The sequence below is a fragment of the Lactuca virosa genome, chromosome 4 (assembly GCF_052849685.1).
Source record: "Lactuca virosa cultivar CGN04683 chromosome 4, Lactuca_virosa_CGN04683_v6, whole genome shotgun sequence".
Taxonomy (NCBI): domain Eukaryota; kingdom Viridiplantae; phylum Streptophyta; class Magnoliopsida; order Asterales; family Asteraceae; genus Lactuca; species Lactuca virosa.
Window position 1 is genome coordinate 496,696,016 of NC_136429.1, and position 17,069 is coordinate 496,713,084.

A 17,069-nucleotide genomic window follows, 5' to 3' on the forward strand; every position below is an offset into this window, starting at 1 on the left:
GCGCAGGGACAAGGTTAAAAAACGCAAACCTTGAGTGAATGCTTGAGATCAATGTCCGCTTGCTAATGGATGTTCAAGTCGAGACTGGAAAGACCAGTCAAGTCTTAGATAATGTGTTCAACAAATGATCAAGACATTAATTGAATACAAGTAATAAATGATCAAGGTAAAGTTAATAAATGAAGAACAAGAAGAATGTTTCAAATATGATAAGAGTAAATGTCAAAAAGTGAGTGAAAGATCTGTAGTTTACTTGTATTGAATGTTCCTTTATATAGGAGAGAATGTTGCAGCGAATTAACCAAGTAACTTACATAGGACCGGACAATAGAACTATTTCTGACATTCTGATTGTCTAATACAATAAAAAGCTAAGTCCTATGAAACGTTACATCAATACAAGGATAATTAATGACAAAAGACAAAATAGCGTTCTTCCGGATCAGCATACATTCTGAACGTGAGAGTCACTCCGGAATGTGTTCATCTTCTTAATACTCCTCCTCTTCTTCTCTTCAGCTCCGGACAGGTTCCGGAGCACTTTTTCCTTCGAAACCAACACACTTCGGAATATACGCTTACGATTTCTAGAGGTTCACTTTCAGGTTCCAACACATCCCTGTTGATATGTTTTGCAACCCTAGTTCACATTGAGAAGCAATTCCAAGCCTAAGAGTGTGTTTTTGTGAATAGAAGAAGGAAGGAAGGAAGAAAAGGTCATCTTGAAGGAGTGAAGCACTTTCGATCTAGGATTTGTATCTCATTTGCAACCCTTGGAAGGTATAACGCTTGCAACTTTATCCCTCTATCATATAGATCTAGATTTGGATGTCTTAATGATGCTTTTTGCTTCCAAAATGTTAGATCTCGAGCTTGACATGTTCTTGATTCATTTAGTTGTATTTTCAGACCATAGTAGAGGACTTAAGTCATAAAAATGGAGTCCAAAGGGCTGGTTTTGTCCCATGCATGTTATTGAGAGTCTTAAGGCATTAAGATGTTGGGTTTTTATGGATTAATCACTTATTAAGCATGCAAGGTCATAAAGTTGGAAACTTTATGACTCCTAATGACATTTTGACATTGGATCTGCATTTAGACATATTAAGTCATTGTATTAAGCACTTAATGGAGAATGGAAGAGGACTGGGATTACGCCAAGCGTACCTGGGCATACGCCCAGCATACGCGGTCAACGGCCCCGATGTGGTCAGTAAAGTTTACGCCCAGCGTACCTTCGGAGTACACCCCGCGTACTCACTCTGTGGTGACTCGGCTGGGTTGACTCAGTTGACTCGGTTGGTTTGACCAGTTTGACGTTAACTTTGACCAATTTTGACCTTAGGGCATTTTGGGTATATTGGGATTTGATTGTGATTGGTAAATTGATTGGATAGGTGACGGCTAGAGCTGAGATTCGGAGTTAAGACCTTATCAGCTTTTGTTCAGTTTGTGAGGTGAGTTTTCCTCATTGTACTTGCAGATCGAAGGCACAAAGGCCGGCCCATTGGATTAGATATATTGTTATGTGATAGTATGTTATTGTTCTGTAGTGATCTGTTAGATCGGTATCCTGGTATATTGGATGATGTTATGCTTAGTGATCCGTAAGATATGTCTGTTGACTGGTTATATGTATGTTTATCCGTTATGTATATGTTAACATGTTGTGTGTGGTTGGGTTGAGGCAGACCAGTGTAGACTGAAGGACAAGAGACCCAGGGCGTCCCGGATAGACTGCGGGCCTAGGAGGCGTACCAGTCAGGCCGAAGGCCCGAATAACGGTCCAGATGTGTTGCATGGTCGATGAGGCGTTCCACTCATGCTGAAGGTTCTATGAGCGGTCCAGGTAGTTTGCACACCCGGTGAGGCATTCCAGTCAGGCTGAAGGCTCTGTATGCATACTGTTTGTTATTATGTTCATGTTTATGTGGTGGTACTTTGGGGCAACTCACTAAGCGTTGACTTACAGTTTTGGGTTATATTTCAAGTACTTCGGATGACCGCGGGAAGGCGAAGGCGTGACTGTACACATCCTCTTGTTTATGACTTATGATTTTAGGAGACTCTGATGTTTGAAATGTTTTGAAAACTATGATTTATAAACAATTTATGAAATTGGGTTGATTTTAAAAGTTTAAATTTCTTGAGTATGGACGTTACAATACTTAATTAATACCACGACACAAATTTACAAAGTTTTTAAATTTGAAACTTATGAGTTTTACATATAAACTATACAAATGCTTGAATAAGGCTTCAAGAGAAAAGTTGGTTATTTTATGTTTTCACAATGTGTGATATGACTTTAATTTATATAAATTGGTATTCAAAATCCTCATATAAAAAGCATTTTTGTCAAGGGAACCGTAAAATTTTGTTATGATTTTGATTTCCTTATATATTTAACAAAAATGGTGTATTTTTGAATTTTAGCTAATTATTGATAGAAAGATACATATTTATAAAAGCTGGTCAACCAGATAAATTTTATAAAAAACACTTTTGGTTATAAAAGTACTTCATTTCAAAACCTGTAAAACTCACCAGCAATTTTGTTGACATATCTTAATGCATGTATTCTCAAGTTATTTAGCAGGTCGGAAGTGTTCGCTCAGAAGACTCTCTGTTATTTTATTATACCTTTGTAAAGGCTGAATCGTTAGGTGTGTGTCTCGATTTAACAATAGCCTTGTCAATGTAATTTCTATTTCGATAATAATAGAAGATTATATTTGTACTGTTCAATGTATGTTCAAAAATTGTGATTACTGATTTACGTCGCGCACCTCAGTGTTTCCGCCGACGGCCGAGGGTGTGACACCGATGCACATATATACATGGCCCGACGCAGGAATGTGTAGCAATAGGTACACCTATATTTTTATTTTTATTTTTTATTTTTCCAAAACTGAAACCAATGAGTTCGATTTATCATTTTTTCACTTGGATTTTTGGGTTAGGTTTCGGTTTTATGATGTAAACCAAACCTCAAACTATTTTTTAAACTACTCAAGTTTAGCAAAACAAAACACTCGTGACTGCATTGTGATATGCTATTGTTTATACTGAAAATGGTCAATCACCTTCGCCACGCACAAATTCACCCTTAAAAGAGGCAATTAATAGAAGAAAGTTGCTTTATTGATTAACTACCAATTATTCTCATTAGTTTTGTTACAAGAATCAACTATCTAGTCATGCATTTTAGTCATGTTATATCAATTGAAACAATACATTCCTGATATTTATAGTAAACTAAAGTAGAACTACGTTCAAATGTGGATTAACATCTATTGTAAGGACGTGTAGACAGTGCTATTTTGTGAGAATGACAAAGAAAATATGTTGTTTGATAATATGAATACGTTCAATCTTATATAACTATTGTCATTATGACACATTTTCACTAATTAAATCGTCTATAAGGTTATTATAGACTTTTTTTTATTATTCTCATTCTGTCAGAATGTTTATTGAATCGTATTCTGTTAGAATGAAATAAGTGAAAAACGATGCATAAGAACAAAAATGAATAAGAATTTGTGAGAATGCATTAAAATAACAATAGTTGTGTGAGATTGAATTTATTCACATTACTAAACAACTTATTCTCTTAATAATTCTCATAGAATAGCACTCTCCATACGTCCACACAATAGTTGTCCATACACATTATAACCTAGCCCAACTAAAGTATTCAAGTAACAATCTCAACTGAAATTTGGGAGTCAGATTGTCCTTCGATTTTATGTATTTGTGTGCATGTTTCTGTTCAATCTATGTATCCGTGTGTCTCTTTCATGGCCTAAAAATCTAACATCTTATTTATTAATTACATTACATTGAGAAATTGCATTCGTAGATTTGTTGTATCTATGTGCATTTCTTCTCTTAAAATGAGAAATTGCATTCATAGAATTGGCAATGAGTTGTGATCGGAATTGAAAAATCAATAGCTTTAATGTGATGGAATTGGATGCATCCCCATCTATTAAAATAAAAAGAAAACAAATCCACAACAAAATTTGAGCTGAAAACATTACAAACAAAGACCGAGCACCTTAACAACTTGATCAAGCTGCAACTTGTGTTGTGAATACATAGATTTAATTTATAATATATACTTCAAATATTTTATTTAAACTCGAAAATGTATACACTAATACGAAAAATTCAAGTAGTTGCCATCATGACACAATATAGGTTTGTTTTTGTGCGTGCGCGCGTGTGTGTGTATATATATATATATATATATATATATATATATATATATATATATATATATATATATATATATATATATATAGTTTGGTGAAAGCCCTATTTATCGACTTCGACTTATCAAAAGACAGTCCATCATATAATAAATATAAAAACATATTAACTTTTATATGTGATAAACATCGGGGAAAAAGGAAACGATTGAATGGTTTGGTTAAATGTTTTGATAGACATAAAATGTTTTGATATACATAAAAGACCATACATTATATAATCTACATATAGGGTTTTATGCGGAAAAGTTATGTTATTTTGGGAAAAATTTTGATAAAGTTCTCCAAGTTTTGTTTAACAAAAAAATCTTATTATTTTGAAAAAATCATATAATCTGTCATTTCCTGTTAAAATATAAAATTGATTTTTTTTGTTAATTTAGACAAAATATTAAATAATTGACATTTTTCTGTTAACTAAAAAAGTTAGAACTTTTTCTTGCATAAAACTCGCCTCAAATATATCTCTTCATTTATTGTAAACTTGCAAAAATGTCAAAGTACTTTTATTTTAAGTAGAAGAATTGGAAATATCAATAGATTTATAAAGGTTCTTCTAATAATGCCAGACTTCATAGTTGAGGTACCAAATTTGCATATAAACAATAAAACAGGGGTTAATTTAAACTTGTCTTCTAGGTTTAAGAACACTTTGATATTCAATCTTATGCTGAAAGCCAGGATGAGTAGCAGGCCGCGTACCGGTCCGCCGAAACACGCCAACAAGTTCGCCTGGAAACCCAACGCCGGCGTCAAAATCAACGAAACCGAAGTCGGAGGAAGGTTTAGGCCTTTATCTGACATCACCGGAGTATGCCCTAAGTGTAAAGATCAAATCGAATGGAAACGCAAATACGGCAAATACAAACCCCTAACAGAACCAGCCAAATGGTAATTAACATAATCTCTGTTTTAATCGGTTCTCTTTTCACTTCTCGATGTCGATTCTCAGTGATGATTCCTCTTTTCAATGATTTTTTAACAGTCAGAAATGTACCAAACGTGCTGTTCGTCAGGCTTACCATAATCTCTGTAACGGTTAGTGCTTGATAATTAACAAGTTTTTGAATTTGAATTTGTGTTCTTCTGTGTTTTTTTCACTAAGAATCGTAACATAATCTGCAGCTTGTGCTAGGGAACATAACGTATGTGCTAAATGTTCATGCCGCGTTGACAGAATCGTTGGAAGGTTTGAGTATTTTTTCGTTTTCAGATTTCTCTTGATACAAGGGTTTCCGTTTTAAGAGTTATGCAAATCATTTGAAAAATCCGAAAAGTTGCAATCAAAATCAAATCAGTTCTCTGCATTTAGAAAAAGTATCATCGATGATAATAATTTGGGTGTCAATGAACTTTCTTGCAGAGATATTACTGAAGTAGAAGCTGAACAGAAGATGCTTCAAGCGGTTTGTTCTAAACTTCAACATTTTGCATACAATTGTGTTTGATCATCTTTTTTGTTTTTTTAATTCGTTAAAACCCTGGTTTTGATTTAGGCCATTGGTAATGCTCGTGAGAGAGACAAGAGATCCTTGATTCGTGCTGTAAGTTTCTTTTGCTCTTTCTATTCCAATTCTCTTTAATCCTGATAATCTTGTACACAAATCTTGATTTCTTATTTTGAATAAAACTACAAAATGATGTATTTTGAGTTCTTGATGCTTAATTCTTATGGCTATGTCACAGATGAATAAAGGAAAATCACAAACAAAAGAACAAGACCCAACTGATAATGATAAAAAAGCTGGTGATTTGTTTAAAGCTGAATCTCTTGAAGCATATGCAGGCACAACCAGAGATGATGAAGATGAGGATTACAGTGAAGATGAGACCCAAGTAGTTAACTGAGAATCTTCTTAATATATGATTAAATTAGGGTTAAGAATCACAGCATCTTTTATTGTAACAACAGGAGTGATAGTGTGATTCTATGTGATCATTTTCTTGTGTTTTTTTGCATTTTGTACGTTTAATTCAGTGAGTTAGGCCCATTTTTGTCCTCTAAAAAGTACGATGCCCCCTCATTATACCTTTTACACCAAAATGTGAAAATAGTGATTTAATTCCAACCCTACAATATACAAGTGTATGACATCTTTTACACCATTTTTGAATCAAAACCATATTCTCTTATATTCATCTTTTGTAGTTTATATATCATCAAAACACCTCTTCAGTTAATTAGTTTTGGGTAAAAAGCTAGAAGTGCACTTAAATATCTTTATTTATGATATATATTATTTCATGAAACTTATAACAATGAAAAGACATTTAAAATACAATTCATTTATAAATTTTTCATGTAAACAATTTTCAAAACAACCTCACTACATGCTCACTCTCACCAGGGCCCGCCCTAGGCATTTGCGGGGTCTGCCACCACATAGATCCCGTGTCATTTAGGGGCCAACATGCTCTGATACCAAATTGATAAACATGGCGGAATTAATATGATTATGATAGAATTGTACCTGAATGATTCGTCGGAATGGATTGATTGTCTGGGTTTGATATGTTTATATGAATATATGGATATGTTTGGATAGGGTTCTGCTATTCAGAAATAGACGAGCTATTTCAACAGAAGAAGACTGAGCTCAACTCAAATCTTAAACACTCAAACTTAGCTTGTTTATTCCATATGGGCAAAGGCCCTATTTATAGGCTCAAAGGAGCCGAGTACAATAATTGAGTTGCAATCGTTTGATTGCAATATGACAAACCTATTTACATTATAGCCCCCTAGACTATTGAGGGTTATACACTTTATGTTACATCCTAGACACTACTTTTTGACAATAATAATTATAAAAGACAAATGACAAATAATTACAATTCCTTTCTATATTGAAAGGCCACATGTCTTCAATAATGGCTTCTTATGTCATTGCTTACGTCATTCCTCCCGCCTCCGAAAAGACATGTTTTTGAATAATGTTTGCTTTTGTCATGGCTGACGTTTAATCTTCCATGAATGGTGTTTCTTCTGTGTTTTCTGAACAGTGACTGCAATTGTGTCTTGGAGCATGCATAATATGTTTGCAAAGTTGTTTCTTGATATCATCGGGTAATTCAGCCAGTTGATGAGAAAATTTTTCGAAAGGTTGTTCGAATGTTTCAATTGCTTTCATTGCTTCCGGAGTGATTTCATTGTCTGTTAAAGAGTAGATAATGAAAGTTTTACTAGCATAATTTACTCTGATTCTTGACCTTTGATCTTTACCGTTGCCAATGCGTGATGATGCTAAATAAACACCGGCAAGTGCAAAGATTAGATGTTCTTGTGTTGGTGATTCACGGGGTAGATCATCTTTTGTTGGTTTTGAGCCGTTGCTTATTCCCATGTTTGCAAAAGTAATACTTGGGACAATTAGTTGAGAATCTTCATCAAAAATTGGGTAGCTAGAATGCATTTTGATGAATAATCCTCTTTCTTGTTTTGCAAAGCGTATTTTATAATTTCTGATGATAGTTTACACAGCAGAGGGGAATTCGCTGATGCAGTGTAAATTGGTGCCTTCTAGATAGATAGTGTCGATGAATCCATGAATAAAATAATCCCATAAAGTCATAGGATCTGATAAATCGGCTAAGAAAACTGCTTTAGGACCTGGTCGTCTGGCTACTGGGTAAAAGCCCATCAGAGAATGGACTTCGGTGTATGAGATTAGGCTGTCCCATAATTCGGCAAATTTTTTGGCAGATGGTTTTTTCATGGCTTCCTTTTCTTTGGTTGATAGAATGGATTCAAGGGCAATTTTTGCATTTAATTGGTTAAGGGATCTTGGGATGGATACAGGTTTTTGTGGTGTGAAGCTGGTCATAGGTTTTTGTGGTGTTAGGAGAACTGTTTTTGAACATTCTACGTTATCTTTTATTACTGCTTTGTATGCTTCGTTGTATGCGGCTTCTGCTTCATTTTTTGTTTTGTAACTTTTGTGAATAATATTTCTTCCAAGAATATATGAACTGGCAATTCCCCAATTGTCATATACTCCTTTGTTTTCTCCGTTGAAAATTACGTACCATTTCTTTATATTTTGATCTGCTTGAAGTGGTGGATATTCTTCTGGATTTTGTATTATAGGTTGTTTTTCTGACTTGAGCATTGTTTGTGGCTGACTATCATCGGATGAAATTTCTTGAATGTCTTCTTTTGGTTGCTTCGTTGTTGAACTGCTAGCTGCTTCTTCTTTAGGTACTGATTGAGATGATAGAATTTGTATTGTTTGTCGTAGTTGTTCTTTTTCTCGTCTGACTGCTTCGAGTTGTCTGACTAATGATGCTTCTTGATCTTCTTTCTGTTTGAACTGGTGTTTGATTTGCTTCATGATTGCTTCCATTTCAATGTATTTGTGGACTGAATGTTTGCGTCTCTTGGGTACCTGAATAATTGCTGAAAATTGTTTGATATGAAAATTTTCATATCAATGTATGCTTTTGGTGATATTTTCATATCACTGTATACTTTATCATTGTTTACTTCGGATGGTATTTTCATACCAATGTATGCTTTTGGTGATACTTTCATATCACTGTATACTTTTGATGGGTCAGATATGAGGTTTCCCTCGTTATCTAGTCCCAATAATACTTTTCCCATAGGATTATGTACCTGCATCTTAATCAGAATCAGTTGTATATGCATAAATATCTATATCTGAATTTATGTCTGAATCTTCTATGGGTTTGTATCCAAGGTCGTATGCAATTTTTAATATATTTGTTTCTTTTTCGTTTTTAGTCTTTTTCGGGCATTCATAAGCTTTGTGTCCTTCTTCTTGACATATCCAACATTTACAGTCTTTTTTATTCGATGGGCAATAATTTGTTTTGGATTGATATTTTTGTTTATATTGTTTTCTATTTCGGAAATATTTTCTTTCCCCTTGTTTATAATATTCTTTATATTTGGGTTTATAAGTTTGTTTTTTCCAAATTTTCTTTTTACTTTGTTGTTTTTCTTTACAACCATATTGATTTACTTTGTTAGAAAGGATGTCACAACATAAATCAATTTTTGCATCTTGTGCTGTTTTTTGTTCTAAACATTTTTTCTGCATCCATGCTTTTAATATGCTTATTCGTGCTCCTAAGGTGTCTGCAACTTTATTTTGTTGTAATGCTTCTTGGAAATCTTTTATTACACTTTGGCTTACTAATAATGGTAATTTTTGATAAAACATATATAATGCTGCCTTTTTTCTAATGGAATCTAAATTATAATAATGTTCAGAATATTCACATATAAATGGTTCTAAATAACACATATTACAAATTCGTAAATTAGTTAAATGCCATAGTGATTCTAATTGAAAAGCTTCTTTTGAGATTTTATCTTCAATTTGTTTTCCTATGAATTCCTGAATAAGACGGCTTAATACATTTTTAAATGTTTCCATAGCATCGGTGGTGGCTATCATCATTGTTTCGGTTTCATCAAGAGATGAAAGGAAACGATATGCGTTACCTTGTGTTTTATGAATGATATAATTAAGAAAGTGTTTTGGGTGTAAATTTCTTAATTCTTCGGTTAACTGAATTTGTACTCCCATTTTATTACTCCATTCTTGAATTTTTGCTTCAGGATTTTGGTCACAATCAATAAAAAGAATATCTGAATTTGTTGGAAATGTAAATAATTTAGGTATGTATTGAGGAGGTATTTTTTCCCATTTGTTTTGTTTATTTTTAACCATTCCTTGTCTATATAAAAAATTTTCTTCTAATGAAGGTGGTCCATAAATATATTGACTTTGATAATCATCTTCAACATATGATTGTTTTCGTTTTAATCCAAAATTGTTTTGTGAATCTCTATATGGATTTGAATAAGGGTTTTCATCATCTGAAGAAAAATCATATATTACTTCTGCGTCATTATCATCTGAATTATTTTCTATTTCTATATTATTTTCTTGCGTTTCAGATGGAATTTCTAGTGCTGCAAATAATTTAGTTAGTGTTTCTACTTTTTCTTGTAAAGTTTCCATATATAAAATTTTTAGTTTCTTTTTTCTAGTGAAGTAGTTGTTTTTTCTATCATATTTAACAAATTAATTTTGTTATTTTATCTTCAAGATTTTTTATTTGTTCTTGTTTCCAATTTATACTATTATTTATTATATGTATTGCTTCAATATTAGATATACAATTTATCATTGATATGTCAGAATCTATTTTTAAGACTAAAAGAAATTTTTTAGATTGTTTCAATGTTTTACGAAAAAATTTTAATTCTTGTTTATTTGTATCTAGACTTGAAAAACTCATGATTATAATTTTATAATAATAATAGTTTAGTTTCGTTTTAGATTTAAAGTTACGATTAAAATTTATTTAATAGTAGTGTTTAAAAGACATATGTTTTAGAATACAAATAGTTTTGTTTTTAGACGTCGTATTTGCTTGTAACGGATTTTAATACTAGTTCTTATGAAATATCTAACATCATGAATATGGTTATTGTTTAAAATCGTACCTTGATTATTAGGTTTGTAAGAATCCTTGAGATTTTTCTTAGAATTATTTATAGATTCTTGGATTTGTTGTATTCTTAAAATAATATTTTTATTAGGAATACAATTCATCAAAATTTTGTTAGACATAAATATATATTTCAAGCATGAATTTGATTATTAAGAACGAGTATTATTTTAATAAAAATTTCAAATTTTGTAGAATTAATAGTTAAAATAACTCGGAATGAGATTATCATGGAGAAATAATATAACAATTGAATAGAATATCTTGAGACATATTTATAATATCAAATCTTCTTTCGATAATTTTTAATTGTTTTAATAACGATGATTTTTTGAATATGGGTACTTGAAAATAATGATTATTTATTTTCATGTTTATGATGTTTATCATTTTTATGATGCTTATCATGTTTATGATGCTTATCATTTTTATGATGCTTATCATGTTTATGATGCTGCATATGCATATATTCTTATTAACGATAGATTGAATATGCAAACTAATAATAAGAATAATAAGAACGTTACTTAGCTCTGATACCAAATTTTTATAAACATGCTCTGATACCAAATTGATAAACATGGCGGAATTAATATGATTAGGATAGAATTGTACCTGAATGATTCGTCGGAATGGATTGATTGTCTGGGTTTGATATGTTTATATGAATATATGGATATGTTTGGATAGGGTTCTGCTATTCAGAAATAGACGAGCTATTTCAACAGAAGAAGACTGAGCTCAACTCAAATCTTAAACACTCAAACTTAGCTTGTTTATTCCATATGGGCAAAGGCCCTATTTATAGGCTCAAAGGAGCCGAGTACAATAATTGAGTTGCAATCGTTTGATTGCAATATGACAAACCTATTTACATTATAGCCCCCTAGACTATTGAGGGTTATACACTTTATGTTACATCCTAGACACTACTTTTTGACAATAATAATTATAAAAGACAAATGACAAATAATTACAATTCCTTTCTATATTGAAAGGCCACATGTCTTCAATAATGGCTTCTTATGTCATTGCTTACGTTATTCAGAAATAGACGAGCTATTTCAACAGAAGAAGACTGAGCTCAACTCAAATCTTAAACACTCAAACTTAGCTTGTTTATTCCATATGGGCAAAGGCCCTATTTATAGGCTCAAAGGAGCCGAATACAATAATTGAGTTGCAATCGTTTGATTGCAATATGACAAACCTATTTACATTATAGCCCCCCTAGACTATTGAGGGTTATACACTTTATGTTACATCCTAGACACTACTTTTTGACAATAATAATTATAAAAGACAAATGACAAAGTTCTTATTATTCTTATTATTAGTTTGCATATTCAATCTATCGTTAATAAGAATATATGCATATGCAGCATCATAAACATGATAAGCATCATAAACATGATAAACATCATAAACATGATAATAAATAACCATTGTTTTCATATTTAAAAAAAAGTTATCAACAATTAAAATATTTATCGAAAGAAGATTTAATACTATAAGTATGTCTCAAGAAATAGAAAACTCACCAATAGTTATTAATAACGAAGAAAATGAATCTGGATACACTTTTGATGCTTTAATTAATAAAAATAACATCAATAAAGACGCTATAAGAAAATCAAATTTCACACTATCCGAAAGACACAATTTTAGATATAACACATTTAAAAATTTCTTTTCTAGAAAAAATATTATATATTATGGAAAAATTATAGGAGAACAAGCAATACCTATAGAATTAACTCAAGGAAATATTACTATACCCATAATAAATAAACAACAAATTAGAAATAGATTATCTCATATTAAAGAAACAGATAGAATAAAAATTGCTTATATTCATATATCAACTATTCAAATAATCTTAAAAAGTACTGTAAGTAATTTAAATACACCAATAGAATTAGAAATCAGAGATGATCGTATAATTAATAACCAAGAAAGTATTATTGCAAAAGGAGAAGGTAATTTAATTGAAGGAAAAATAAAATTTGATATTAATATTCAATTAGGATTAAGTCTTAAAGATAAAAATTTAAGTAATAGTATTACTGTACGATATAAATTATTAAGACAAAATTTTATGATAAAAGGTAATCATCCATTTACTATTACATATCAAATAAATTATGCATTAACAAATTCTCATCATAGTATTACATTTAAAACAGAAGATAGAATTTATATAGATAAATTATTTACCCCTTTATTATCCCTTGAATCACCAAATATGACTAATAATAGAATATTCAATGAAACTAATTTTCAACCAATAATAACTACTCCGTTAATAAAAAGAAGTCCAATTATAGAACCTCAATTTTCAACTATAATAGGTAGATCTTCTATTTCAGAATGTCAGCCTTCAACATCTAATGAAAATAACGATGAAAAGCTAGAAGATATTAAAGAAATGATTAGATCATTAAGTTTAAGAATATGACAGAATCATCTAGTAATTCCCTAAAATATTTTAAAACACTTGAAGGATCATATCAAAATACAAAACCATGTATACCAGATAAAGAAATGATTATAGAAATACCACAAAATTTACCACAAGGAACAATATATAACATCGGTCTTAATCCTGAAGAAGATAAATCAGTAGGAGAAAAACTAAATATAATAAGTCAAAAATTAAACAATATTATAGAAATAGAAAGTTTAATTGTATTAAAACAAATCCCTGAATTATTACAGAATTTAACTCAACAGAAAAATCTACTTGAAAAATATTTAAAAATAATAAAAACAATTAAAAAAGAACCACTCAATGAAAAACCACTACTTAAAGAAAAACCATTTACCATTAAACGACCTTTCACATGGTAAAATAAAAATGAATAATAAAACCCAAATATACTATAATTACAATGATAAATAAAAAATTATGGAGTTATAAAAACAAAAAATCACAAAATCGAAATCTAAAAACAATACGCAATGTTTCAACCACTCTAACAAACACAACTTGTTAATATAAAAGCTTTACAAGAAAAAACATCAATTAAAAGAAATTTATAAACTAATCCTAAAATGAGTAAAAGAAAAACAAATATTAACCCAAACAGTACCTTTATTACAACCAAAATACAAGATAAAGAATTAGTTTCATATATAGATACAGGAGCTACTTTATGTTTTGGAAGAAAAAAGATATTAAAAAATTGGGAAAAATTAGAAAAACCATTAAAGATCACAATTGCTGATAAATCAATTCACAAAATTTGGTTCGTAGGAAGAGATATAGATATAGTAATTGAAAAAACATCATTCAAAACTCCAACTATATATCAACATGATTCAGGAATAGATTTAGTTATAGGAAATAATTTCCTTAAATTATATCAACCATTTATACAAACAAATGACGATATAAGTCTCAATCATCCAACAAAAGGTATTATAAAAACTGCAATTATCAAACATTATGATCTTATTAAAATAATCAAACAAGAGGTTGGCTTTCAATTACGCATATTACTAACATTTGCTAAAGAAATTGCTGAAAAACAACTCGAAGAAGTATGTAGCGAAAACCCGCTAGATCATTTAAAAAATAAAAATAATCAAGAAATAATAATATTATTAAAAAACCCTAATGTTGAAGTTAATGTTCCAAATAAAATTCCATACAGCATAAAAGATGTTTCTGAATTCAAACAGGAATGCATTGAACTATTAGAAAAATGAATCATTCGACCTAGCAAAAGTCCTCATTCAGCACCTGCATTTTATGTAGAAAATAATAATGAAATAAAACGAGGCAAACGAAGAATGGTAATCAATTATAAAAAAAATGAATGATGCTACTATAGGAGACTCATATAAATTACCACGAAAAAAATATATTTTAGAAAAAATAAAAGGAAATACACATTTTAGTACATTTGATGCAAAATCCGGATATTGGCAATTACGCTTACATGAAAATATGAAACCACTAACCGCTTTTTCATGTCCTCCTCAGAAGCATTATGAATGGAATGTTCTTCCATTCGGTTTAAAACAGGCACCGGCAATATATCAGCGATTCATGGATGAAACCTTAAATGGTTTAGATCATATTTGTCTTGCATATATTGATGATATAATTGTTTTTACAAAAGGAAACGAACAAACACACATTGATGCAGTCATCAAGGTTTTACAAAGAATTAAAGAGAAGGGTTTAGTTTTATCAAAAAAGAAATCAAAACTTTTTCAAACTACAGTTGAATATCTCGGTTTAAAAATTGGAGAAAATGGTCAATTATCATTAACAGACAATATACGAGAAAAATTAAATATGTTTCCTAATAAACTTGAAAATAGAAAACAAATACAACGATTTCTTGGTTGTTTAAATTATATTGCAGAACAAGGATTTTTAAAAAAATTAGCAAAAGAAAGAAAAGTTTTACAAAAGAAAATATCAGAAAAAATACCTTGGTCTTGGACCAATACAGATACTATTTTAGTACAAAATATAAAACAAAACATTCAAGTTCTCCCTACTCTATATAATGCAAAAATAGATGATTTCTTAATCGTAGAAACAGATGCATCACAAGACACTTGGGCAGGATGCCTAAAAGCAATTATACGAGGAAAAGTATTATTGGGATTAGATAGTGAGGGAAACCTCATATCTAACTCATCAAAAGTATACAATGATAAAGCACACACTGGTATGAAAATACCATCTGAAGTAAACAATGATAAAGTATACAGTGATATGAAAATATCACCAAAAGCATACAGTGATATGAAAATATCACCAAAAGCATACATTGATACAGATGTATCATCTGAAGTATTAAAAACAGATAAATACGAGCAAAAACTATGCAAGTATATATCGGGAACATTTTCCCAAACGGAGCAAAATTACAGCACACATGAACGAGAAACACTAGCATGTCTCAGAACATTGAAAAAATGGAAAGTCGAGCTATTTCAAACCCGATTCGAATTACGCACAGATTCCAAGTATCTACTTGGCTTTTGGCGGTATAAGTTACAAGAAGATTACTGTCGAGGACGATTGATCCGGTGGCAATTACAATTACATCAATTTCATCCATATCTCAAGTATATCAAAAGCGCCAACAATCATATAGCAGACACATTGACAAGAGAATGGAAGCCATCATAGAGAAACAGTTAAAAACATTCCTACTCGATTATGAAAGAGGCACCATTCATGAAAGATTAACGTCAGCCATGACACAAGCAAACATTATTCAAAAAAAAAAAAAAAAACATGTCTTTTCGGAGGCGGGAGGAATGACGTAAGCAATGACATAAGAAGCCATTAGACACATTATTGAAGACATGTGGCCTTTCAATATAGAAAGGAGTTGTAATTATTTAGGTTTTGTCTTTTATAATTATTGTATGTCTATTGTATTATTGTGATGTAACATAAAGTGTTAGTCCCTCAATAGTCTAGGGGGCTATATTGTAAATATGTTTGTCATATTGCAATCAAACGATTGCAGTTCTATTATTGTACTCGGCTCCTTTGAGCCTATAAATAGGGCATTTGCCCATATGAAATAAACAAGCTAAGTTTGAGTGTTTAAGATTTGAGTTGAGCTCAGTCTTCTTCTGTTGAAATAGCTCGTCTATTTCTGAATAGCAGAACCCTATCCAAACATATCCATATATTCATATAAACATATCAAACCCAGACAATCAATCCATTCCGACGAATCATTCAGACAATCAATCCATTCCGACGAATCATTCAGGTACAATTCTATCCTAATCATATTAATTCCGCCATGTTTATCAATTTGGTATCAGAGCATGTCTCTAAAAATTTGGTATCAGAGCATGTTTATAAAAATTTGGTATCAAAGCATGTTTCTATCAATTTGGTATCAGAGCATGTTTCTAAAAAAAATTTCAAAACAACCTCACTACATGCTCACTCTCACCAGGGCCCGCCCTAGGCATTTGCGGGGTCTGCCACCACATAGATCCCGTGTCATTTAGGGGCCCATAATTTTTTTTTTATGTAAATTAGTTTGAGCGACGGATTAGTTACGAACTACTGACAAGTTAATGGCTGATTATTGACAATTTTATTTTTATTAATTTTATCACAATTATCGACTTATCACTAACATTTGATTATATAAAAAAATATTATTAGGAGCCCATTTTTTATTTTGACATAGTTTTCAAAATCAACAGATCGACTGATTCTCACATTCATACAAATGACCTAAAGATCTAAAGATTCAACAATAACTCTAAAGCTACAGAGAACCCTATTGAAGACGATATAGGAAAAACGTA

General features: G+C 31.0%; 1 protein-coding gene across 1 annotated transcript; it reads left to right on the top strand.

Annotated features, from left to right (window-relative positions):
- Positions 1-4,945: 4,945 nt before the first annotated feature.
- LOC145109331 (small acidic-like protein) lies at positions 4,946-6,236 on the top strand. The gene is made up of 6 exons (XM_079046473.1): positions 4,946-5,168; positions 5,263-5,315; positions 5,403-5,466; positions 5,641-5,683; positions 5,774-5,821; positions 5,964-6,236. The coding sequence occupies exons 1-6, from the start codon at positions 4,960-4,962 to the stop codon at positions 6,123-6,125; spliced, it is 579 nt and encodes a 192-aa protein (XP_078902599.1). The 5' UTR covers positions 4,946-4,959; the 3' UTR covers positions 6,126-6,236.
- Positions 6,237-17,069: the final 10,833 nt, after the last annotated feature.

What these genes read in the sequence shown, in the direction of transcription:
- LOC145109331 (XM_079046473.1), top strand. Translation starts at nt 4,960, where the DNA reads ATGAGTAGCAGGCCGCGTACCGGTCCGCCGAAACACGCCAACAAGTTC. An exon ending in GTTGACAGAATCGTTGGAAG is followed by an intron (nt 5,467 to 5,640) that starts GTTTGAGTATTT and finishes ACTTTCTTGCAG; the next exon opens with AGATATTACTGAAGTAGAAG. An exon ending in AACAGAAGATGCTTCAAGCG is followed by an intron (nt 5,684 to 5,773) that starts GTTTGTTCTAAA and finishes GTTTTGATTTAG; the next exon opens with GCCATTGGTAATGCTCGTGA.